This window comes from Myripristis murdjan, chromosome 18 (assembly GCF_902150065.1).
Source record: "Myripristis murdjan chromosome 18, fMyrMur1.1, whole genome shotgun sequence".
Classification (NCBI taxonomy): Eukaryota; Metazoa; Chordata; class Actinopteri; order Holocentriformes; family Holocentridae; genus Myripristis; species Myripristis murdjan.
The window spans coordinates 1615610-1641628 of NC_043997.1; the positions used below are offsets into that span (position 1 = coordinate 1615610).

At 42.6% G+C, this 26019-nt stretch overlaps 3 protein-coding genes across 4 annotated transcripts in view; 1 reads left to right on the top strand and 2 right to left on the bottom strand.

The window, feature by feature from the left end:
- The window catches only part of LOC115376961 (high affinity immunoglobulin gamma Fc receptor I-like), a 54189-nt gene extending 53915 nt beyond the window's left edge, over window positions 1-274 (top strand). Inside the window, exon 6 of the mRNA XM_030076814.1 lies at window positions 207-274. Within this exon, the coding sequence (XP_029932674.1) occupies window positions 207-274 (68 nt within the window). The remainder of the gene's footprint in view (window positions 1-206) is intronic.
- LOC115376720 (programmed cell death 1 ligand 1-like) overlaps window positions 1-5888 on the bottom strand; it is a 35000-nt gene extending 29112 nt beyond the window's left edge. Inside the window, exons 1-2 of the mRNA XM_030076487.1 lie at window positions 5882-5888; window positions 4456-4458 (exon numbers count right to left, since the gene is read on the bottom strand). The gene's annotated coding sequence lies outside the window, so the exon portion shown is untranslated. The remainder of the gene's footprint in view (window positions 1-4455; window positions 4459-5881) is intronic.
- Window positions 5889-22550: 16662 nt separating this feature from the next.
- The window catches only part of LOC115376640 (CD226 antigen-like), a 122131-nt gene continuing 118662 nt past the window's right edge, over window positions 22551-26019 (bottom strand). For both annotated transcript variants that reach the window (XM_030076360.1, XM_030076361.1), the window contains 3 exons: window positions 24026-24367; window positions 22867-23001; window positions 22551-22789 (listed from right to left, as the gene is read on the bottom strand). In XM_030076360.1, the coding sequence (XP_029932220.1) occupies window positions 22889-23001; window positions 24026-24367 (455 nt within the window). In that variant the 3' untranslated portion in view covers window positions 22551-22789; window positions 22867-22888. The remainder of the gene's footprint in view (window positions 22790-22866; window positions 23002-24025; window positions 24368-26019) is intronic.

Genomic DNA, 26019 nt, shown 5'->3' on the forward strand with positions numbered 1-26019 from the left:
CAGTAAAAGTTGGTCGAGCGCAGCGACAGGACGTTTGGACGTTAATTCAAATGAAAATAAAAAAAGAAAGGCGAGTCGAGGGTCAGTGGAAAATTTTACTCTCAACACCAAACCTAACAGATCTTATCTCAACTTCAGCATGGTCCAGTGTGGTCGATGTGTGAGGGTGTGTAATGGTGTTTGTATGTGTGTTCTTCACACTGCAGTGAACATGCTGGCAGGTGTGATAGCAGGTAAACGCCTCAGTCACACTTCAGCTTCCTGTTTCCAGTGAAATGAGCTCACGACAGCTCAGTTTGTTCAGTCTGAAGCTGTTAGAGCAGGCAGACTGAAATCAGTCTGAATCACATTTCTTCTGCACAAGTAACAACAAACTGTTCATTTGTCACTAAAGACTCATATCGTATATGTGAAATTTCCCCACTGTGGGACTAATAAAGGAATATCTTATCTTATCTTATCTTATCTTATATCTGCCATCATGATGAGAACATTTTGTCGTCAGCTGGTTGGAGCAGCAACAATCATATTTCATGACTGTTATATTTTGCAGACTGTGTTCCTGGTTCAGTTTACTCAGAGGTGAGAGGACCTGGAGACGTCACTTATGGACAAGTCGTCATCAAACCCCACAGGAAGAAAGGTAAAGTTCCTCTTCCCTTGAAGAAGATTCAGTTTGTGTGTCTGCGTCCCGTCTTTCAGGTCACAAAGCGCCTCCACATGGTGAGCAGTGGGAGCTGTGCTGAAGGTCGGTTAGCTCTGCTGTTAGAAATGAAGCTAAATACATTTTGACCCCGTCTGACTGACGACGTCTCCAAGGTCACGATGCTGTTAAATTAATGGTTTGTAACTCAGGAAACTCAGAGACAGCAGCCACTCTGGACGGTTTGGCTGCTGGGATCTGGTATCCGACTGGATACAAGAGCGTTCGTCAGAGTTGAAATATAAACTTTAGGCGCCCAGGGTAGCGCCACCGCAGGGCTGGGTGACGTCACTGATCATTAGGGAGGGGAGGTTTGACTCTTTCTTCTGACTCGAGTTTGGATGAGTGTCGAACTAAAGAGTCGGGGTGTCGAGTCACTCCCCCCCTTATTTAGATGTTGCTGTTTCAGCTTCTTCCAAGAGCTCTTTGGTGAAGCATGTTTAAAATGTGTGTGTGTGTGTGTGTGTGTGTGTGTTCAGGCTCTCCATCAGAACCACAGGTTATTTACTCTTCGTTGAAGTAGACCTTCATCCCAGTTCAACCACTGATGTCCAACTGGTGGTCCACGGGCTGCAGCTGGACCCGCAGATCCTCAAAGTGACCTGCAGTACATCTGTTTATTGCACAATCACATGATGAGCTTTTTTGATACGTGGTTACATACATCCTATTGAATAGGATCTGGGGATAATTGTCAGTTTTATGTTTAATTTAATTTAAATGTTTAATTTATATTTTATTTATCTTTGTTGCTGCAGTGACCCAACTTCCCACACGGTCAAAGTTTAATCTTATTTGTCGTCTTGTTTGTTTGTTTCTGTGGTTTCGTCAAAGCTGTGATGGAAAATTCTGCCTGTTTCAGCTCAGCTGTGGCTAACCAACCTGCACCAGCCCCCCGACCCTTCTCTGTACGTGTGAATGAGTCAGAGCTTTTTATATCAGGTGCAAGAGAACATTTTCACACAACCACATCCTATTAACAGCTTTCAAACTGGAGCTCTTTGTTCAGAGTGTGTATAAAGAGACTAATCTCCAAAAACCATCAGCTGGACTTAAAATGTAGTCAAGCAGGGGGCGCTCTCATATTTTAACTTGCATGTGATGTACTTTTGATTTAATGGAATTTAATTTTTGGTCCTTCACTAATCTTGACTCATTTCAAATGCTTTAAAGGTCCCATATTGTAGAGAGATTTTTTTTTTTTACTGAATCCAACAGCTGAGAAAAGAATAAAGTGTGAAGCTGCTCCTTTGTCTCCTGGTGTAAAAGTCATGTGACTGTATGAGCTGTTTTGATTCGTCACTCAGGGCTGACAGACTTTGACAACACTTTAAATGCCTGTCTTGAATCTCATGTTTTGAAATCAAATGTTCATAAAACCATAATCTCTGAAGTGAAGCACTCTTATATTTTGGGTTATGATGGGGTAAAAGTCTTCCTGAACTCCTGAGGAATTTCTAAATGTGATTTTTTTTGAGGATTGAGTGGCCAGTTGCCACCCAGTAACACACACACTCCCACACTGAGGGCAGAGTGGTGAGGTACTGACAGTGGTACGGTTTCTCTGAGTGTCTGCTGAGATGTTCTTTAACTTGAGTCCTATTCAGATGAATGAACGTCCTACACAGTTCTGCAATCAAGTTGGGCTCCACCTGCTCCCCCTGTTGGCCCTGCTTACTCCTGCACCTTCCATAGCCGTTAGCTTTCAGGCCCAGCTGTTTCCTCTGGATGGGAGGCGGCTGCTGTTTGTGGAATGGAAGTTCACCATGAAGGCTTGAGAGGCAGCGCACGGTCACACCTGATGTGCTGAGGGTGAACTTTCCCTTTAAGAGCCCATGAACGGGCGCTCGCACTTCCTTGGTTTTCTGTGTTTCCTGCTCAAAGCGGACAAACCAGACACTTTCTAACAGGCCTGACTTTACAGTTTTTTTCGATTGCTAAAACACGTTTTTCAAAACTGTACGTTTTTTTTTTCAAAACTGCACACACAAAACTCCAAACATCACACACAAATTGCTAAACCCTGGCATCCCTTTGCAAAACAACTCTTTGCCATCAAATCTCTTAACATGTTCACTAAATGGTGTTCATTTGGTAAACACAGCCATATTTTCACATGACACACACATACCATTCATTGATTCATTCCAAAATCAGCACCCTCACCCCAACTAGAGGAGTCTGCCCCAGCCCCAACTGGAGACTCCCAGTCTTCACCACCCCAGTCCCCACCAAGCCCCCCACTTGCTCCTTCCAGTCCTGACTCCCCACTTCTGGATTTCACTGACAGGATGAAGGACCTTGTTAGCATTGGAGTCCAACTTACGCCACGTCAAATCCCCATATTTTCTCCCCTAAACCCCCCTCATCGTCATGCCCCTCCCATTCCACCACGCCTGAAACACCTATCGACCAAAAGTCATCGGCCCCCTCCACCCCCCATAAACCTTCACGACTGTGAATCCGACTGATATGTGCCGGGTCCAGGCTGTGATACTGATATCAATAATGTTCTCCAGGAAAAGTCAGGGCCCTATGGAGGTCAAATAGCCTTTTCAATCCCGGTGATAATAGGTACACATCGTAGTATTTACAGACCATATGGCAAATGTCTTAACAATCTGAAGTCTGTCAGTGTTCAACAGCAGTCATCCTCCTTTCCTGTCACATCATCCCTACAGCTGAAACTAGCTCTTTTTAATGTCAGATCATTGGCCAATAAATCTTTCTTGATTAGGGATTTGATAACTGAAAGGAATTTAGATTGCATATTTTTAGTTGAGACATGGCTAAACAGTGTTACTGGTACAGCAACACTGTTAGAGGCCTGTCCACCAAATTTTCAGTTCTATCAGTCAGTCAGACAAAACAGGAGAGGAGGAGGGATTGCAGCCATTTTTTCTACACAGTTAGTATGCAATGACATTGACCTCGGTGATTATGCATCATTTGAATATCTTGCTTTTGAGCTCAAGTCAGAAGAAGCAGTACTTATGGTTACACTATATCGGCCACCAGGATACTCATCAGCATTCCTACAGGAGTTTACAGAGTTGGTCTCATTTGCCATCACTAGATATGACAGGTTAATAATGAATGGAGACCTGAATATTCATATCAACAAAAAGAATGACTCCAATGCCACTGAGTTTATGAACATACTGGACAGCTTTGCACTCATTCAACATGTAACTGAAGCCACTCACCAGCATGGTAACACCCTAGACCTGGTAATAACAACAGGGCTAAACACTGAGAATGTTTCAGTACTTGAACTGCCCATTTCTGACCATCACTGTGTGCTCTTCAATGCCACCCTAACCTTAACGAAAACTAAGAGGGAGTACCTGGTTAAAAAGAGATTTCTTGATGATGAGGCCGAAGCCAACTTTGCTAATCTCATGAGATCATTTGAGCCACACAGTGGTGACTGCACTCTAAATGACATGGTTAAGCAATTCAACAACACCCTGTCGGCTGCTTTAAATACTGTTGCCCCGCTAAAGGTAAAAAAGAAGTTTACAGGCAGAATATCCCCATGGTTAAACAATAACAGTGTTAAAAAAGCAAAGAGAACATGTCGGGCAGCTGAAAGAAAATGGAGGAAAACCAAGCTCACAGTTCACTGTAACATATACAAAGAAGCCATGAACACCTATAACAAGGAAATACGTCTGGCAAGAACGAACTATTTTTCCAAGATAATCACAGAGAATTCAGGAAACTCTAGAATATTGTTCTCCACTATTGACCAGCTACTCAACACTGCTCCCACTTCACAACAGTTCCCTGCATCTAGATGTGAAGAACTTGCACTGTTCTTCAATAACAAAATAACATCAATTAGAACTACTATTGCTGTTAATCCAGACACCAATGCAAACGCAGGTGATCTCAGAAAATTCTGTAAAAACGATGCAACCATGGGGAAATTCACCAGCATAACATTATCTGAGCTTTGTAAGACTGTCAATGAATGCAACTCCACTACCTCATGTGTTGACCCAGTACCTACAGCATTTTTTAAACGGGTGTTCAACAGTATATCAAGTCACGTCCTGGCAATTATAAACATGTCACTTCAAACTGGCATCTTCCCAGATGAGTTCAAAACAGCTGTCATAAAACCTTTACTAAAGAAACCCAACCTAGATAGTAATGCACTAAGCAGCTATAGGCCAATATCAAACATACCATTTATTAGTAAGATACTTGAAAAAATAGTTGCAGTGCAAATAAATGCCTTTCTTAAAGAAAATAACATCCTAGAGGAATTTCAATCAGGCTTTAGAAAACATCATAGCACTGAAACGGCGCTTGCTAAAATCGTCAGCGACCTCAGACTGAACTATGATGAAAATAAGGTCTCAATTCTTATCCTCTTAGACCTTAGCGCTGCGTTTGATACGATTGACCATGACATCTTAATCAATCGCCTCGAAAAACTGGTTGGTCTTTCTGACTGTGTGTTACACTGGTTTAAAACTTACATCAAAGGGAGAAAGTTTTATGTCAGACTGGGAGATCATGTGTCTGGGGAACAGGACAACTGCTATGGAGTTCCACAAGGGAGCTGCCTTGGTCCATTACTTTTCTCACTATACATGCTGCCACTCGGTGACATCATCAGAAAACACAATATATGTTTTCATAGTTATGCAGACGACACACAACTGTATATTTCTGCCGAACCAAATGATGCTACAGCGATAAATTCCATCACTACCTGTCTCATGGCAGTGAACAAATGGATGAGCGATAACTTCTTAAAGCTAAATGAAGACAAAACAGAGATCCTGTTAGTGGGCCCCAAAACAAAAAGAGAGATGCTGTCCATTAACTTGGGGAAACTGGCTGCCAGGATTAAATCTGAGGTTACAAGTCTTGGCATTGTATTGGATCCAGATCTTAGTTTCAAGTCTCACATTAATAAGGTGACGAGGACATCATTCTTACACCTTAGAAACATCGCTAAAGTGCGACCATTTATAAATCAAAAAGATGCTGAAAAACTAATACATGCTTTCATCTCAAGCAGACTTGACTACTGTAACGTACTTTTTACCGGCCTCCCAAAGAAAACTACTGACAGACTTCAGCTCATCCAAAACTCTGCTGCTCGCTTATTAACCAGAACCAGGAAGAGAGAGCATATTAGTCCGGTCTTAGCTGCCCTACACTGGCTCCCTGTAACATTTAGAGTTGACTTTAAGGTTCTCCTACTTGTATACAAAGCACTTCATGGGCTGGGACCGAGCTACATTGCCAACTCCCTTATCGGCTATGCACCCCAAAGAACACTGCGATCGTCTGCTGCTGGCTTATTGGTTCCCTACAACAGTCAAAAGAAAATTGGGGATGCCGCCTTTATTACTTACGCCCCCAAGCTTTGGAACACACTACCTTTAGACATCAGGGAAGCCAGCTCACTAGACATCTTTAAAAGAAGATTAAAGACCCACCTTTTCGCTCTAGCCTTTAACTAGCTCCTATTTTATTCCACACTGTTGTCTTTTATTGTTTTATTTGCATCTTTTCTTTTATTTCAAATTTTATTTCAATTTTTAGCCTTTTCTTTTTAATTCCACCCTGTGCTGTGTTTTATTCTTTTTAATGTTTTATTTAATGTGTTTTCAAATGTTCTTCTTTTTATTGTGAAGCACTTTGAGCTGCAGTTCTTGTATGAAAGGTGCTATACAAATAAAGTTTTATTATTATTATTATTATTATTGAATAAACACAACTAAGCTTTTGGCTGAACACTACCAAGCATGTACAGAACACTGAAGAGCAAAATTGAAAACACAATTATAGAAATGGAACACACCGAATCAATGACAATGCCCACTTCTCTCATAGACAAACATAAAACATCACACAAATTTTCAGACAAAACATTTTATTTTTAAATGTTGCTTTCTTGGAATCATTTTTCTTTACTTACAGTTTTTTTCAATTGCTTACACACATTTTCAAAGCTCTGTGTCTTTTTCTCAAAACTTTACACACAAATCCAACTACTGCTAACACAAAATGCAAAAAGCGCCCTATCTACTGCAAAATGAAACACAGTATTCAAAATATTGTAAACACATCTCAAAAGCAAGCATTTGTCTCACATCACAAACACATTTCCCATTGTGTCACATACTTGTGTATATCATTTACACATTCGCTCTAAATCTAAAGCTCTTTTGTTTCTATGGATTTTCTTGATATATTGCCATATAGGAGTGAAAATCCAATAGCATGCAAATAGAAGTCAACACAAGCAATAATGGAACCAAAAATATTTAATTTTCTGAATAAATCAGTTGCTGTTGTGGATGCAGCATTGTACAGCATATAATCAAAAATCAAAGCAAAGTACACCAACCATCAAATATGGAGGAAAGTGTGAGTGTGTGAGTGTGTGTTTGTGTGTGTGTGTGTGTGTGTGTGTGTGTAACTGCCGGTTCTGGATGAAGCACTCAGTTCAGACAGACGGTACCCACATCTTGACCAATCACGTGCGGCTTTCGCAGAAAAAATAACCGGCTCCTGAAAAAAAAGAAAAAAAAAAAAAAACGGCTCCCAATCAGGAGCCGGCTCCCGCCGTTCACTTCAAAGAGCCGGCTCTTTCGTTCGTGAAAGACCCATCACTATTCCAAAGCGTCCTCCACGAACCTGGACTCGTCGTCCTCTGAGTCTTCCTCTGACTCCCCTGGCTCTCTCTGCACTGTTGTTTGACAGATAGTTTGACCTTTGACCTATTTATAGACCTATGTCAAGGAATGATTGGTTGGTGTTCAGTAAAGCAGTTATTGTTTACACATGTGAGGACAGAGTCTGAGGCACTGATGAATAAGTGTGGCATTTTGATTGGTTGTGTTTGAAATGGGAAATCAAGTTACTTCCTGATAGATTTTTGTGTGTTAGCTAGAGAATTGTGTGTACTGATTTGCAAAAAGTGAATAGCTAAATTGAAAACTGTGTCAAGGCTGAGAATTAGTTTATGGTTTTGCTGATTTGAGGTGAAGTTGTGAGGTTTGAGTGAAAGAGTTTAGATATAGTGTGATATATAAAGGTTTTGTGTGTAAGCAATTGAAAAAAACTGTAAATGTTTTGAAAAAATAATAACAATTAATAACAAAATGTAGGAAACAAAGAATAAAGGGACCCAAAACAATGTGACTGCGACCCACAAATGCGTCCCAAAACACTGTTTAGGAAACAGTGCTGTAGTCTGTTGAATGCAGTATTACAATACACACAGAAAATAGATTTCGTACCTGTTCTCCATCCTGAACGTCCTGATGATGGTCGACACTGTGAGGCGGCTGAGGTTTGGCTGGACCCTCTGGCCAGCCTCCCTCATGCTCAGCCCATGGGTGAGCACATGGTCCAATACAGTAGCACCAATCTCATTGGAGATTCGGATTCTCCTTCTTCTTTCTCTTGCTTCTCCTTGTTGTCCTCCTCCTCCTCTTGCTCCTCTTCCTCTTCCCCCTCTTCCTCCTCTTCCTGTTCCTCCTCTTCCTCCTCCTCCTCTTCCTCCTCTTCCACCTCTTCCTCCTCTTCCTATTCCTCCTCGTCCTCCTCCTCCTCTCATTCGTACCCCTCTCCTTCTCTGACTGTTGTCTCTGTTCTCCATTGCTCATCAAACAAAGCAGAGGGTCAAGCCTCCTTTTATGCTGCAGTCCTTGATTGCAAATTGCTTGCCAGACCCAAAAGTTTAGAGATTTGAATATTTGTGTGTTGTCGATTGATGCTTTGAGATTTTATGTGAGAAGTGTGTGCAAACCTGAAAAATTGTGTGTTGTGTTTTGACAACAAGGTGATGTGAAATTGACATCAGAGTGTAAAGAAGGAAAGTCAGAGTTCTAATATGATAAGGAAATCTAAAGTAGTAACAAATTGAGTCAAGCGATTGGGGACAGAAGTAAAGGTTGTGAAAATTGTGCCTAATTTTTGCTTTTTGTGTTTTAGCAATTGAAAAAAGCTGTAACTGAACTCTCTGACGTGGTGAGAGCTCATCTGATGTCAAAAACCAACCAGAGACAGATTTTACAGCCCGCCACATCACAGAATTAAAGGCTCGGTCCGTAACTTCAGGACAGAGCGCTGCTTATTCTCAACATGGACTGAACTGCAGGGGTGGGCAGACGAAGCCTTATGAGGCTTCAGGGCTTTGAAAACAGAGAGCACAGTGACACCTGCTGGTCCGCAGAGAGTATAGCAGCCATTTAACCTGCAGACAGCTGCTGACACGCTGCTACAACACTGTCACCTCATCCTCTCAGTCCAATCTGTGTTCAGGTAGAAGGCCACCTGTGCTCATTTTAATCTTCTGATGTTCACTTATTGCACTGCTACAATAAATTCCACCTGTATATTACTGTTTATGACAATGTGGTGCAATAAAATAATGTTTAAATATGTTGTCCAAACAGTTCACAGCCTACAGGTTGAACTTTTTATTTGACTGATAATTTTAGAGAACAGCTGGTTGTCCATGTCACTTCCCAGTGCTGATGCATTTTCCTTCATGATTTACATTCTGATAAACAAAGTTTAGATTGACTCCAGCAGAGAAACAAACCCTGCCCCTGTTCACCATGTGCATTACAGCACAAACAATACTACTGATAATAAATACAACAACAATAACAAATATGAAGTCTTTATTTACAAAGTGCTTTACAAACCAAACTTCAGCTACAGAGGATCAATACCATTTTCTATAGTTAAACTTCTGCCGACTTCTCAGTCATTTTTAATCTAACAGTTGCCGTGACAACGACTCAGCAGCACAGCTGATCTTTGTCTACAACCAACTTATATGAACATGAGCTTTCCAGTGTCGGTGCCACAACAAACATCTGTCTTTTCATAAACTCACCGGCAGATGTTTTATTTCAGCTGGGGGTGTGTCACTCCAATTTAACGTCAGCTCCCATTAATGTGGCTAAGCAGCAAAAGTAAGGACAGTAAGCAGTCACATTAAGACTGAACAGAGTTATAGAATCACCTTTTCAGGCTGTTATCAATTTACCTCTGAAATAAAGAGCACAGCTTTCACAGATGTGTTGATTTTTTAAATGTTTATTTCAATGTACAGATGCAAACACATTGACAAATTAATTAAATAAATGGCCTAGGAAACTCATAAAGACTAAAAAAATTAATAACAATTAATAGGCTAATTAATAACTGATAACATTAACACATTAATAACAAGAACAAAGTTACAGCCGCACATCTCTGTGGAAAATCTGACAGGTACTGTCCGTGGTGCTGAATCCGCCTCGGCAGGTACTGTCCGTGGTGCTGAATCTGCCTCAGCAGGTACTGTCCGCGGTGCTGACTCTGCTGAGGCATTTCATTCTCTTTATTCTAGAAATTAAAGCTCCATAAATTTCACGGAGGATCTTGTTCAGCTCTTCTTTCCTTACAGGTGAGATATCAGCTGTCTGCCCGGTGTTTGTCAGGTGGTCTTGTAGACATTTGACGGCCCAAGACGTTGACCGGGCCGTACCGGCTTCATTTCCTGACCTCTCCAGCTGATCCAGCTCTTCACTCGTCACTCTCGCGTATCTCTCCTTTTTCTCTTCTTTCTTGTCTTCCTCGTTCAGCCATTTATCCAAACTTAGGTCGCCAAAGAAATCAAAACTGACAACAAAACGGTCCATTATGCAGGCGAACAAAGTTGACAGCGGCTTTTGATGCGGGTTTCAGTGAAATGTTTCGTGTTGCCATGGAAACCACACAGACTCGCGCAATAAGATGTAGGCGGAGTAATTTTAGCCGTGCTGTCATGCTCATCTTAGCACATTCTAAACGTCTGATTGACCAATCAGATTGCTCGGTCGGATCTACCTGTTGTATAATCCCTCTTTATTCCATGACAAATTAAGAAAATAAAAGTTCTGGAGTTCATTCCAAATGTTTGCATTTGCGTTTGGTTGATGTTTATCAGAACCCTCAACAAACAGAGGTGTCTATGCAGGTGAAGCAGGTCATCATGAGGCTAAAAAAGCCAAAAACAAAACAAAACAAAACAAAACCATCTCTTTAAATGGTTCAGAGGTGCCTCAGAGAACCATAAAACCAGTTCTCTCTCTTCTTTTTCTTCAAAGAAGAGAGAAGACAAGAAGAACATGGAGATGGAAAAATAAAAATGTTTACTGGCAGTGAAAATAGTTCTTCATGGTGGTGCTATTGGAGAGTGATATTCAAAGTGGGGTGCAGCGACCCCCAGAGGTCCTTGAGGGTTCTCCAGGGGGTCGTCAGCAAAATAAGGAATAGTTTAAATGTTTGTGAAAGACATTTGAACGCAATAAACCTGGAAATAATTATATTATTTAATGAGTTTCCTTGTAATTTTATTGAGGTTGAAATGCTCCAGATGTGTCCATCACTCACAGTCCAGTTTGGATATTTGGGTCAGTTGTGAATTTGAACCACTAGGTGTCAGCAGAGAGCCACTCTAAAGGAGGAAAATCCAGGAGAAGAGGTTATTCAGTTTAAAAATCCTTTATTCAAAAGACCTGGGAGCCTCTGCAGCAACAAGACCAGAGATTAAAAGTGTGTCTGTCAGTTTTTATTTGCCAAAGTCACACACATCTCCACATCAACATCACAAACTACCCCACTCACCCCCCCAGGGTTTGGGCTAAGCATTGAATGTTTGCAACATCTGTTTTCCATTACCATCAATTATGATATTAATAAAAAAATATTTGAACAGGCCCGTCCTTGACATCTGCAGTGATTTCACACACACAAACCGTTAGTGTTAAGGGCAAATGACTGGCAGGTTGAAGGAGATGTGGACTTGGAGCACAGGAGGTAACAATTAGTTCAAAACCTAACGCTAGGAAAAGTCTCACGAGAATAAACACTTTGAAGGCCGGAATGTATGTTACCACACTGGTAGACTGGACAATCTGGCGAGGAGTGACTGGAGAGCTGGGGTTGAAATACTGCACACTGACGAGATGATGAGAAGCAGGTGAGCTGGCTGGAGCCATCAGGAGTGGTGGGTGGAACTGTTGAGAACCCAAGTGGATAGCCACGCCCAGAGACACACAAATAACAGGAGGAGAGAGAAAACACAGGAAACACTAGGAAGGGGAAAACATGAGAAACACAAAGGAAACAACGGGAAAAAAAACCTGGGGCCTATTCCATCAAGCTGGCTAACGGGATAGCCTGGCTTATTTCGATGAGTCTCTCTAATTTAAGTGGGAGTTCCGTTCCATCAAAGTGGCTTATATGAGTTGCAGCTCAATAACCATGGCAACTTAGTCAGCAGAACTAGCCTGCTCCGTGGCAGGCTTACGGTCAAGCTTAGCGCAGCTGCGTGTCAGAGAATGTCCGACGGACGCAAACAGACCCCCAAATGACGGCTCCGTCACGTCTATATTGTTGCCCCGGCATCACATATTCAATTTAATTAAGTTCAAATTTAATTAGGCTATGTAGCACCATGTCCGTGTTCGGAAATATAAATTCAGACTTAGCCTATTTCCCACAATGTGACCAAGCATGAATGTAGCCTACGTGTTTACTTAATAAAAATAAACCTAATGAAAATCATGTGTTATCACTGTCAGTCTCCGAAATCAACCGAATAAACAATCAATTACTCAATCAAATTTTATTCATATAGCACAAGTCATACATGAAATGCAACAACAAGCGTTGAACATAAAAGGGTTGAAAAGAACATGAGGTTAAATAAAAAAAAGACGTCTTATTTTATTTCCCACCCGCAATTTGCGATGACCCGCCTCTATTCTGCCCGAAGCCAATAGATTAGTTGACATAGGTGAGGGACGTAAGAACACATATTTCAGTTAATCCCAATTGGATTCATGGTCATCCCACTTTTTGAATGATCCCTTTATATTTGGATTTTTACATGTAGCCTACCTATAATTTCATATGTAATGTAAATTCCTAAGTTTTGAAATCATTTAGCCTATTAACCATTAAAAAAACAACAAAACAAACTCAATAATCATCATTTTGTTCAAGCTGTGAAGACAAAGAATGAAAGCATTAAATACAGTCCAAACCATGGCTTTCTGTTGTGTTTAAATTTATAGGCTACTTAGCCTACTTCCTTCTCCAGTTTTTTGATTTCCATATCCCGACGGTGTCGCGCCGGTCAACAATTCTGCTTCCGGCGCCCCCCCTGGCCACTAGCGGCGCCCCTCCAGCAGATGGCGCCCTAGGCAATTGCCTATACCGCCTATGCCAAAAACCGGCCCTGTTTGTGATGATTTCCCTATATTCTTCATATAGTTCCATCAGCGGTGTCTGCTCCGCCGCTGAAAATGTCGAGGCTCTCCTTTCCCCTCCTTTTGAGACAGTTGTATCTTTGTTTCGACAATCGACTGTTCTGGGCTGCTTATGTGCCCCGTGAACGCGCGCACTTGAGGCTTGTTCAAACGTGGCTAGAATTAGCGCTGACTTGACGCGGCTGAATCGCGTTAGTGGAACGGGTTGAAGCTTTAGTGAAAGTTGACGCTAATTCAAGCCAGGCTATATCACGTAAGCGCAGCTTTCTTTAGCTGCTTTCATGGAATAGCCCCCTGGATACTAGCCCCAGATCATGACAGTTAGGCTGAATCTCAATCTCCTCCCTAAGCCCTGAGCCCTGAGCCCTCACTGACTTAAGTAGCTGCACCTGGAAAGTGACTGAGTGTGTGAGGCTGCAAGGGGTTGAAGTAGTAAAAAGGGAATGGGACAGCCCTTTGTTTGGTTGTCAACAGAGATGCATCATGTTTCTCACAATCGCAGCTTTGGGACTTTTTATTTTACGTTTTTTGCTTGGTATTTTTGAGGAGTTGTGAAAACAGCATTAAAAAATGATCTACTCCCACAAAAGGCATTGATGAGTTTGCCAAGAGATTAAAAACAAATAGCCTATGCATTGCCTATCTGCTTATTTCCTTAGTTTCTGAAGGCCATCTTATATAAAATATTATACTCACATGAGAACTTTTTCTTTTTTGCAGTGTCACTGCTGATTGCACCCTCCATGTTTTTTTTCTTTTGATGCTGTGCGGGCGGTGCGTTTTACATATTTTATTCTATTTAAATTATAATTGTATTATTATTTTATTTCATTTTAGTATTTTATATTATCTTTTCTTCTTCTTCTTCTTCTTATTATTATTTGATCTTATTTTATTTGATCTTATCTTAATTTATCGTGTTATCCTATTGTGTATTTTACCTTTTTATTCTGCTTCTATTGTGTTATCCTGTGGTGTGTTATCTTGTGCAGCACTTCGGAAAACCTTGTGTTTGTTAAAATTGTGCTTTATAAATAAAGTGGATTGGATTGGATTGGATTGTTTACAAATTCGCTCGTTTCACTTCACTTTTATCGCGGCCGCCAGCTGGTTTCCCCAGGGGATTCATGTCATACGTCACAATGCAATGAACTATGGGTAATTCCCTTACGTTAAGTCTGTGGAGATGCCCACTTACGGAAAGGGTGCATTAAGGGCTCAAAAAGTCCGCGACAGATCCCTCACGCACTTCATGATTTGTCAATGGGACAACCCTAAGCCCTCACGGACTTAACGGGAGCGCGCCTCAAAGTCAGTGAGTGTGTGAGGGTGGACATTGGGATTGGGCCTTAGTGATGGTGTTTAAGTCACCTGACCTGCTGGAAAACACACAACTGAGCAGCTCACACAGCCTTGTGTTGACTTTTGATTTGTGTGTGTTTGTTGTTTGTCCTCATGTGACCCTGATGCTGCGGTGGAGCAGGAGGTCCACACCACCATGTGTGTGCAGACGTGAGTCTTTCCTCTCAGTGAACTGAGAACGAGCTGAGGGACGCCTCCAGCAGATAAAGACCTGATCTTCTCACAGGTTTTATGAGGGTTCATAGAAATAAACTTAACACTACTGTTAGCAGGAGAAACCACATCAGGGTTCTCGCTCTTTTAAGGAAAACCGTCTCCAGGCTTTTCAAGGACATGTTCAGTGACTGATGTTCATGTTAGCCTGAAGAGGGCGACATCCTTCAAAGATGAACCCTTTCCCATGAGAGAAGTGAGTGTGTGTCCAAATGTCCCTGAGGAATGATTCAAATGTGATGCCAGCCCAACTTTGGACTTTTATAGGAACTCACTAATATTTTTAGGACATTTTGGGGTTTGAATTTTCCAGTATTTTCCATGCCAGGAAGAGGGGCCTGTAAATGTCCAGGTGTTCCAGGAAGCCTGAGCTTTGTATATTTAACAAGTCATATCATGTTATCATGTTGATCATGTAAATACTGGCAGGCTCAACCAGTTTCTATCACAACACTTTTACTTTCTTTTTTAGCTGACCTCTCTCAGCAGGGACACTATATAGCACCAGGCATCAATAATAATAAGAACCATAATCTTTCCTTATCTTGTCTTTTCATTTATGAATTGAGGCGACCCTCCCTGTCTTTTGAAATGCAGGAGCATCAAAGGTCCAGTTGCAAAAATCTGCATTATTTGGAATCAGCAAAGTATCTGATGTGTAGTATTTCTCTAGTTTGTGATGCTGAATCTGTCACTTGGACAGTCTTCAGTGATATGAGCTGCACATCATAATTATTGATCAGGTTTGTTTTTGAAATCTGATCAAAATACCGTGAGGTGAAAATGACGGTACTTTAATTGAAGAAGAGTCGTCTGGTTTAAACTGAAGGAATCTGAGGACGTTGATGTGTTTACAAGTAAATGGGCAGAAGGCCAGTTAAAACATTCCCTCCTGGTGTCAAAACAGAATTTTTTAACCGAGGCCAAGTTTGATTAAGTTAGAGCGGGAAAGTTATGATCTCAACCGTTAAAGACGAAGCGGGTGTGGCTGACCTCCTTTGGCTGCAGTTTTCAAATGTTAATATTATCAGTTTTAGCTCATGGAAAACAAAGTCTGTCCTCTGAGTTCGCTCATGCAGACGCCGTTACAGAGCACAAACACACACTCGCACACAAGGTCACCTAAAATGAGAAGAACGTACAGGAGCTCAACTGAGATCGTGCATGGGACAGAATTACATCTCCTCTACAGGTCCCTTGTGGAGGACTTTACCACCTGGAGTCACCTGAACCACCTGCAGCTCAACACCTCCAAGACCCAGGAGCTGGTACTGGACTTGAGGAGGTACCGCCCGTCTCCTCTGCCTGTTAACATCAGCGGTGAGGAGATTGAGATGTTGCCTCCTAAAAGTATTTGGGGTTCCAGGTGGATGAGAAGCTGGACTGGCCGGTGAACACTGACTACATCTACCAGAGAGTGCAGAGCAGGCTGTACTTCTTAAGGAGACTGGCATCATTCAATGTGTGTAAAATCAAAAAGTTCCAGATGCTCCATCAGGCAGTGGTGTCCGGCAGCCTCTTCTACGGGGTGGTGTGTTGGGGGGGGGGGCAGCATCAAACAGAGGGACAACAGAGGGTTTGACGTCCAAAGAGGAATCCCAGCTGTCTGAAACCTTGTGATCTGAACGCGACGCCTTCGTCTGCGGGGACGCCACATTTACAGCCCAAGTTCAGGATAACCCCCAACAAGGGGATTATCTCCTTGTCGCAAAACAACACAGATCAACACAGTTCAATTTGGGCGAAATGTGTAAAGCGTCATGACTCTCCTGTTGTCAAGGCACGGTGTTCAGACTTTACACTGAGACATTAGATTTAGATTAGATTTAGATTTAGATTGATTGTCCCCTAGGGGAAATTCCTTTTCACAACACTGTACATATATACACAACAGCAATACATCAAACTTAGACAACAGCATCCCATCACACCACACAGTAACAAAGGACAGGTGTGTAACGCTTGTGCTCTCAGCGTGGCCGGCTGTTTAAGGCAGCAATGGCTGCAGGGATCAGGCTTTTTCCAAGGCGAGCCTTTTTGCATTGTAATGTCCTGTACCTCCGCCCTGAAGGTAGTAGGATGAGGTACTGATTAAGTGGGTGAGTAATGTCCTGTTCTATTGTGTTTGCCATGAGTGAGACGGCCCTGTTGTTGAGTGCAGACACTGTCAGTGAGTCTATAGAAACATTTCCACTCATGGAAATGCTGGGCTGTGGGCTGCACTTTGTTGCATCAATCACAGATTCACCAACATCAAACTCAAAACCTCAAAAAAGCCTGGCTTCCTTCTACCTGTTAGTTCACTTGTTGTTTTTGTTCATTCTGAGCAACACGTTGTGGTTCACGTTTTTTTTTTTTTTTTTCAGTATGTGGTGGTTTTGATCAGCTGGATCATGCTGAAGTGCTGCTGTATTGATCCGGCTTCCCATCACAGATCAATAAACCGATCAGAGACAGCAGGGGGCAGCGTGTCTCCGCCTCTCGCCCAGATAACATGAGGAAGTTGTTGAACAGGAAGAAGGTCAGTATTATGAGCATTATAAATACAATGACATCATTACAGTGGACTACAGTGTGTTAGGGTTTTATTTGTCCAATTTCTTCTGCTTCTTTTTCTTCCTTCCTCGTTTTGAAGCCGTGAGTTAAAGGTTCACCCCCTGCCACACACACACACACACACACACACACACACACACACACACACACACACACATACACACACCCCTCCCCTTCGCACTACCGCCCAAATTACATGAAACTTGACTTCTGCTTCTACATTATTTGGAACAATCTGCACATAGAAGCATGCTGACCGCTGCAGAAACACACACCAACACATCTACAGTGTGAGAATGTTTCTGAGGTCGTGGTTCCGTATGAATGTTCATGTTCTCCGAGGAACAACCTCTGAAACAACTCGAGGCAGGAAGACCACGGCTCTTTGAACAGACATCATGACTACGTGGTGATGCTGACTGCCATCTGGAAACAGTCCTCATCTGACCTCACACACACACACACGCACAGGTTTTGATTGGTAGGCAGTAGGTCAAAAGCTTTTAGCATCTGTTCCAAGCATAAGTCTGTGTTAACCAGCCAAACGTTAGGTGAGGAAAGGATCCTGGTGAAGGTTAGGAAAGGATCTCAGTGAAGATGAGGAAAGGATCCTGGTGAAGGTGAGGAAAGGATCCTGGTGAAGGTGAGGAAAGGATCCTGGTGAAGGTTAGGAAAGGATCCCGGTGAAGGTGAGGAAAGGATCCTGGTGAAGGTGAGGAAAGGATCCTGGTGAAGGTGAGGAAAGGATCCCGGTGAAGGTGAGGAAAGGATCTAGGTGAAGGTGAGGAAAGGATCCTGGTGAAGGTTAGGAAAGGATCCCGGTGAAGGTTAGGAAAGGATCCAGGTGAAGGTGAGGAAAGGATCCTGGTGAAGGTGAGGAAAGGATCCTGGTGAAGGTTAGGAAAGGATCCTGGTGAAGGTTAGGAGGAGGATCCTGGTGAAGGTGAGGAAAGGATCCTGGTGAAGGTTAGGAGGAGGATCCTGGTGAAGGTGAGGAAAGGATCCTGGTGAAGGTGAGGAAAGGATCCTGGTGAAGGTGAGGAAAGGATCCCGGTGAAGGTTAGGAAAGGATCCCGGTGAAGGTGAGGAAAGGATCCTGGTGAAGGTTAGGAAAGGATCCCGGTGAAGGTGAGGAAAGGATCCCGGAGAAGGTGAGGAAAGGATCCCGGTGAAGGTGAGGAAAGGATCCCGATGAAGGTGAGGAAAGGATCCCGGTGAAGATTAGGAAAGGATCCTGGTGAAGGTGAGGAAGGGATCCCGGTGAAGGTGAGGAAAGGATCCTGTTGAAGGTGAGGAAAGGATCCTGGTGAAGATTAGGAAAGGATCCTGGTGAAGGTGAGGAAAGGATCCTGGTGAAGGTGAGGAAAGGATCCTGTTGAAGGTGAGGAAAGGATCCTGGTGAAGATTAGGAAAGGATCCTGGTGAAGGTGAGGAAGGGATCCTGGTGAAGGTTAGGAGGAGGATCCTGGTGAAGGTGAGGAAAGGATCCAGGTGAAGGTTAGGAAAGGATCCCGGTGAAGGTGAGGAAAGGATCCTGTTGAAGGTGAGGAAAGGATCCCGGTGAAGATTAGGAAAGGATCCTGGTGAAGGTGAGGAAAGGATCCCGGTGAAGATTAGGAAAGGATCCTGGTGAAGGTGAGGAAGGGATCCTGGTGAAGGTTAGGAGGAGGATCCTGGTGAAGGTGAGGAAAGGATCCAGGTGAAGGTTAGGAAAGGATCCTGGTGAAGGTGAGGAAGGGATCCTGGTGAAGGTTAGGAGGAGGATCCTGGTGAAGGTGAGGAAAGGATCCTGGTGAAGATTAGGAAAGGGTCCTGGTGAAGGTGAGGAAAGGATCCTGGTGAAGTTCAGGAAAAGGTGATGGCTGAGGTCAGCAAACTGAAAGCAGAGTTTTATGACTCCAAACGAACACGGTTCTTGTTTCAGACGGGACTGGATGGATCGCGGGTCTCTGGAGTGAAGGTCCGTGTGATCGGTCCAATCACACGGCACGTCTGGCTCCAGGGTCCCGTCTGATTGGTTGAGACAGACTGATGACAGGAACAGATGCTAACAGCCTCTGAGCCACTAGGAGGCGCAGCAGGGACCTGCTGACCCAAACCTGTGGGGGGTTTGGACTGATAACGTCCAGTCGGTGACGGACACTGGAGTGTGTCGGGGCCGGCCTCGCTGCCCAGAGACTGAAGTCAAAACAAGCTGTAGAAAAACCCCTGGTCTCTCATTTCCATGGTTCATTGTTTCTGCCTGTTGACAAACCAGATGGTGGGGGAGGGGACGCTTACACACTTCTTCATTTAGTCAGAAAACAGCGGGCGGCGTTCACACTAAAATGTAGAGCAAAGTGACGTTTAGTTACAACTCTCCCATAAACTCCACACAGGTTTCATGTTGTCTCCCATGTCCTTGTCTCCAGGTGGATTCCTCCTCACAGCGAGCCGACTGCATGCGGCTCAGTCTCGTCTGTGTCAGCCCACAACAGCTTCAACAGAGCCACAAGGCAGGGGGCTTTTACTTTGGAGGAACACTTTGTATGTGCTGCTCTCTGAGTTAAAGCTGATCAAAACCTTTGGAGGAATTAAATAAACTCTGGGGTTTGGGCTGATGGAGACACTGAAGGGCTGGATGTTTTTTTTTAATGCCCTGAATTGTAGGAACTTTCTGTTGCGTAGTTTGACTCAGTTTCCTTCCTGCAGTTTCGAGTGGGGGAGGGGCCGCTGCTCTGTTTAAACACTTCCTGTTGATGAGAAAACACCTGCAGCAGAACAGAGATATCAAACTGAGTGCAGCCTGGACGCAGTGAATTCCCTGGTTAGGGTTAGGGTTCATTTCAGGGGAGTTTCCTTAAAGAAAAGAAAGCACCAGCTCCCTCTGTGTGACTCAGTGTGTTTCCTCCCAGTTTCCCCAGAAGAAGAGCTGGAGTCTCTGAGGAGAGGACAGCGAGCGTCTCCTGTCTCAGCTCAGCAGCCACAGTTTAACATTCAAAGTCACTGCAGACAGTCTGAGCCTGTTTAGTGCCTGGGGCAAAGTTAGAAAGAAAGAACCAAAAAAACTGAGTATCTCCTCATTACACATCTTTGATCTGACTTGCATATAATCTATATAAAATAAAACTTGCTCCTTTATGCTCCTTTCACAGTAAAGTGTGTGGAAAAAAACATAGAAGGGACTTTTGCCTTTTTGCTTACATTTGAAATTCAAAACCCCCCTTATCAACTGCAAACACAACCCTGCCCTGTGGCTGTGAGTCTCCACCCACCCACACACACACACACACACACACACACACACACACACACACACACACACACAAACATCACATGACTGAGGTTTGTTTAGGTGACTCATCAGCAGCCTCAGTTGAACTTTTAGATTCACACTAAAGTTATTGTTTTTAATCCTTAGCTGTAGGTGTGTCAGCTCCTGGTTATTCTCCCGGCCGGTGTGAAGGCTGATCTCTAAAGGCAGCTCACTCAGCTTCCCCTGCTGATGACTGGGAGCTTCCCAGTACAGCCCCAGTCTTTACTGGTGGCCACGAAGGAGCAGTGAGGAATAAACGTCTAAAAATCTGCACTGTGACTTTTAGTTCTGTGATCATTTGAGCTGAAACCTGCAGGTCTGACAGTCCCTCACACTTTTATTCAATTCAATTTTATTTATTTATATAGCCCAGAAACACAAGTTACAAATTTGGTGCAAAGAGCTTTACAGGAAATACAACATCCTCTGTCCTTAGACCCTCACACTTCCTGCCAACGTGACTGACAGCAGCAGTTACATTTTACTGGAAATCACAAAACATCAATCAGCAGATCCAGTCAAAGTTTCTGAGAAAAATGTTTAAATGAATCATAAATAATCAGACAATGACAAAGTGTTTTACATTATAAATGAATTAACAGCAAAGTCAAGAAAAAATTCAGACACAGGAAGAATCACAGCCTCCATCAGTGGAACATGAACCTCGTTTATTAACACACACGTACAAATACAGTAAATACAGCAGGACACACACGCGCGCGCGCACACACACACACACATGCACACATGCACACACTAACAAGCTGAAGGTGCTACTAAACCTCATGTGATGCCTCGTTCTTTAACACTGTTGAACTTAAAGCCAGAAAAAAGAGGAAGAAGTATCACCTGATCAGCTCACACCTGTCCAGGTAGACGGTGTCAATAAAGTCTGTTCAAACCAGAGGAATGAAGCAGAGAAGCTGCATCTCTCCTGCTGCTGAAGGATGCCAAGTCATCATCATCATCATCATCATCATCATCATGAAGTCATGACTTGTATATTGTATATACTTCTGCATCTGCTCTATTCTATTTAATTTTATTCTATGTTTCTATTGATGCTGCTGTAACATAAGAATTTCCCAGTTTGGGATCAATAAAGTAAATCTATCTATCTATCTATCTATCTATCTATCTATCTATGACTCAGCGTGTGTCTTCACTCACACACAGGCTTGGTGTGTGATGACCAGGTGATGGTTCAGTGTTCACTGTGTGCTGCACCACTTCACTGCTCTTACATCACATTTAGTGGATTATTCTCAAATAATCAGGAGAAATGCATAAAGTAAAGGATACAACAATATAAGGATTCCCAGATAACACATGAACAATCAATTAGACATTAGCTCATTAACATAATATCTAACAGCTGTTTCTTCATTAAATATTCATCAGTTTACATGTAAAATTTGATTAAGCCTGGTAACACTTGTTGTGGATGTTATTGTAAAGCAGCAGCTACTCAACTGAAAGCAGTTATTAGCATTATTATACCAACCATTATACTGACCAGAACAACTAGATGTTATGTATATACAAATTAAGGGAAACAAATACAGATAGAAAGGTTTTTTCTTGCCTGTTCAGCCGCACAAAGTCATAATCATGATGAAAAATTCAAATGCAAAAACAAAAGTGCCATTTACAACATACAGTTTAGTCAGCGTTCTGTGTAGCTGCCACAGCTTAATGTGACCTTCAGAAGAAGAAATGAATAAGTGCAGATCATCTGTGTTCCATGTGCACTTCCACTCATTTGCATGTGGAAGCTGAAGCCAAGCTGCTGCTTGCTGTGGTCAGGATGAAGGTTTGTGTTTGTGGTTCTGTGTTCAGGAGCTGCCTCAACACTGCAGCTGCTCTCTCCCTCACCTCACACTCTTTCATGGGATCTCTGCTTCTGGTTTTGATCTGGTGCTGTTTAGATGTTTTGGATTTATCCTGTGAGTTTGATCGTGGCATTATCTCATTATTCACTGGTCAGAATCAGCGTCTGGCTCCTTCCACTAAAGCCTCCTGCAGCTGCTCTGCTCTGACAGCAGCTCTGCCACCACTCTGACCCCCACTTTGCTCATTTTACTGTGTTTCTATCCCCAAAATATCCATCTTTTCAACTGCCCTAACCCTAACCGAACCTGCAACAGTCCTGGGTCATGATGGACTCCAGTCAGCAGAAACAGCTCCCACACCTTCACTGGTGACTGGTCCAGCACCACACTGACCTGAAGGTCCTTCTCTCATGTGAAGCTCGACACAACCTGACATCAGCCGAGCCGACCCCGCTGGCCTCCTCCACCCAACTCACACACAGCTACAGTTCAGCTGAGGCAGCATCTGGATCCAGAACCACAACACACTCCTGACACACTCCTGACACACTCCTAACACACTCCTAACACACTCCTGACACACTCCTGACACACTCCTGACACACTCCTGACACACTCGTAACACACTCCTGACAGGAGCTCATACAACCTCACTGTGCACCTCTCTGTGTTCCGCACTTGGTTTTTGTTTTCTGCGCGTCACAGCAGCAGAAAGAACCCCAGCAACCACTTCCAGTACAGGAACTGCAGCCTCTGCAGGATGACCACGCCCAGCAGGTTCATCAAGGTCATGGTCATTCACAGCCAGACACAAAATCAAAGACAGAGACAGAGACAAAGACAGAGACAAAGACAGAGACAGGTTGGTGAGTAAACAGATGAGGGTCAGAGGAAAAGGCTGTACTGCAAAAAGTCAAAATCTCACCAAGAGTATTTGTCTTATTTCAAGTAAAAATGTCTTATTTCTAGTCAAAATATCTCATTACTTAAAATAAGACATGATCAACTCAGAAATAACTTGTCTTTAGACAATTTTCACTTGTTTCAAGTGAAAATTTACTTGAAACAAGTTAAAATTTGCTAGAAACAAGAAACATATTCTGCCAAGTGAACAAGCAAATTTTTACTTGTTCACTTATGTCACAAGTAAAAATTTGCTTGTTCCATTGGCAGAATATGTTTCTTGTTTCTAGCAAATTTTAACTTGTTTTAAGTAAATTTTCACTTGAAACAAGTGAAAATTGTCTAAAGACAAGTTATTTCTGAGCTGATCATGTCTTATTTTAAGTGTAATGAGATATTTTGACTAGAAATAAGACAAATAATCTTGGTAAGATTTGTCTTTTTGTAGTGCATGCATGTCCTCCTCATCAGACTCATGTGGGAGTTTGTCTGGAAACATGTCAGTTTTCTCTCCTGACTCTCACTGACTGAACTAAGGGGAACATGTTTGGTACCAACAAGGGTTAGGACACATGTTCAAGACCACATGTCCATCTGTGAAGGGCTTCACTTGTGGAACAGCTGGGACAAGGCCTTTTGGAAAATGGAGCTCACTTTATACATTTAAAAATATAGATTTAACAATAAGGAAGGAAACAGAATAAATGATTCCTGCTGCTCACATCAGTCATTATCTACTGTAGTGCTATGAAATCATGATCAAAGTATAAAGTCAAGCTCTCATATTTCTGTCCTGTGTCTGTTCAGAATCCACCTCCAACATGAAATAAAACAGACCTCAGGTCAGATGTCATCCTGTCCCAGTTAAACTCACCTGGATCTACAACCTCCAGCTGGATGATGCAGATGGGATCAGCTTTATCACCAGAAGCTTTATAGCGACACTCGTATGTCCCACTGTCCTCCTTCTTCACGTTCTTCAGAATCACAGACAGGTCGCCGTTCTTCATCTCTTTGTCTTTCAGGTCCACCCGGTTCTTAAAAGTCAGAGGCTGGTGGTCTGTAACAATGCGCCCGTCTTGATAAAGGAGGACATATTCTTCTTCCTTCAGGTCAGTTCTGCTCCACTTTACCATTGTGATGTTGACAGCATCAGGAACCTGACACCTCAGGGTGACATCGTCTCCAGGGTGAGCTGTCAGGTTCAGGTTCAGGACTAAAGGACGATGGAAAAACAAACCCAGAACAGAAAAGTTAACAACACAGATCTTCAAACAGATTCCAGTTTCTGTCACTTCAAACTTCAAATGGATCCCCAAATGCTCAGAAGCCGTCGGCTCATTAGTTTTGACATCAGCCCCGTTCACAAATAAGCACAAGTCATTCATAAGTGCAGAGAACATCCATCATATCTACAGTCTGTACAGTAAAACCTGCAGCTGAACTCCCCTCTGTGCTGAGCTGTGAACATAAACCCTCTGAGAATAATCATCCTGTCGTCAGACTCTGGGAACTGCAGCTGGAAGTTGAGTTTTGGTGCACAATTTGATTGATTGATATAGTTAGTTAGTTAGTTAGTTAGTTATCCCTTTATTTCAGACCAAGGGGATCCATATCACAATAAAAAGACAGCACAATAAGAAAGAAAAGAAAAAAGAAAAATAAAACAAAGCTTTCCACTACTGTCTAACATACAGACTTGTTCTCCAGTGACTCCACAGTTTGGAGGAGAATCTGACAGAGTTAGCCAGAACAGCAATCAAGTCATTTTTTGACTCAGATATCCTACACATAAATCTATACATCAGGTTACGCAAGACAGCAGGGCAGGTAGGTACTCCAACACTGACAAACATATGACTTGTACTGGAGATTCTTGGGGCTCTCAGCAGCAGCCTCATGCTGTCATTATAGGCCACTGTGAGTTTTCTAATGCTGCCTTGTTTGTACCGACACCAGAGCTGGGCAGTATACATGGGTGTACAATATGCTCTAAAGAGTGAGATTTTATGTTAGATATATATGTCTATGTCTCTCTCTCTCTCTCTCTCTCTCTCTCTCTATCTATATAAATATATATATATCTATATCTATATAGTGGGGCGGCATAGCTAAACTATCGTTCATTTTGTGATAAAAGCACCAAATTTGGTAGATGTGTTGGTGGATATATTTCAAACAAATCTGGATATTGGGCCATCACAAAATCGCCCACTAGTGGCCATAGCAGGCATTTGATTTGTTAAAATGAATAAAAATATAAAAATGATTCATTAAAATATTTTAAAAATGTAAATACACATTAAATTAAGAAAAAATACAGTTATACACACTCAGTATCTCAAACACTTTCTGCCCCCACCACCACAACCACCACTGCAAGTCAGCTAGCCAACGAGCTAGCTAGCATATAGTCAGGACCGAAAATTGAAAAAGCCCCTTAGGAAACAACATGGTAGGCATTTTTGAGGAAAAGCACTTTATCTGTTGTTTCTGTATGATTATTTAATGCTGAATCCATTTCTGCCGTATGCCAAGCTGTAAAGGTTACCGTTTAGTCATAATTATTGATTAATTAGCATAGCTATTGATTAGTCGCCCAAAGTCAGAAATGGCTGTCAGTTTCCTATTTGTCAATATTCTATATATGATTGTTTGGTATCATTGTAAAGGGGACCTTCTCAGCTTTCATTTAAGTGTCTCTTTCTGGGTGTCTCTTTCTGACAAACACAGAGGTCACATGACCTCCTTAAACCATAAATTACACACATTTTCCCACATTTTTCGCCTAAACTATATAGTTTATTTTATCCCTGTGGGATCAAGGGATATCAAGGACCCAAAAGACAACAGCCACAATACCTAATG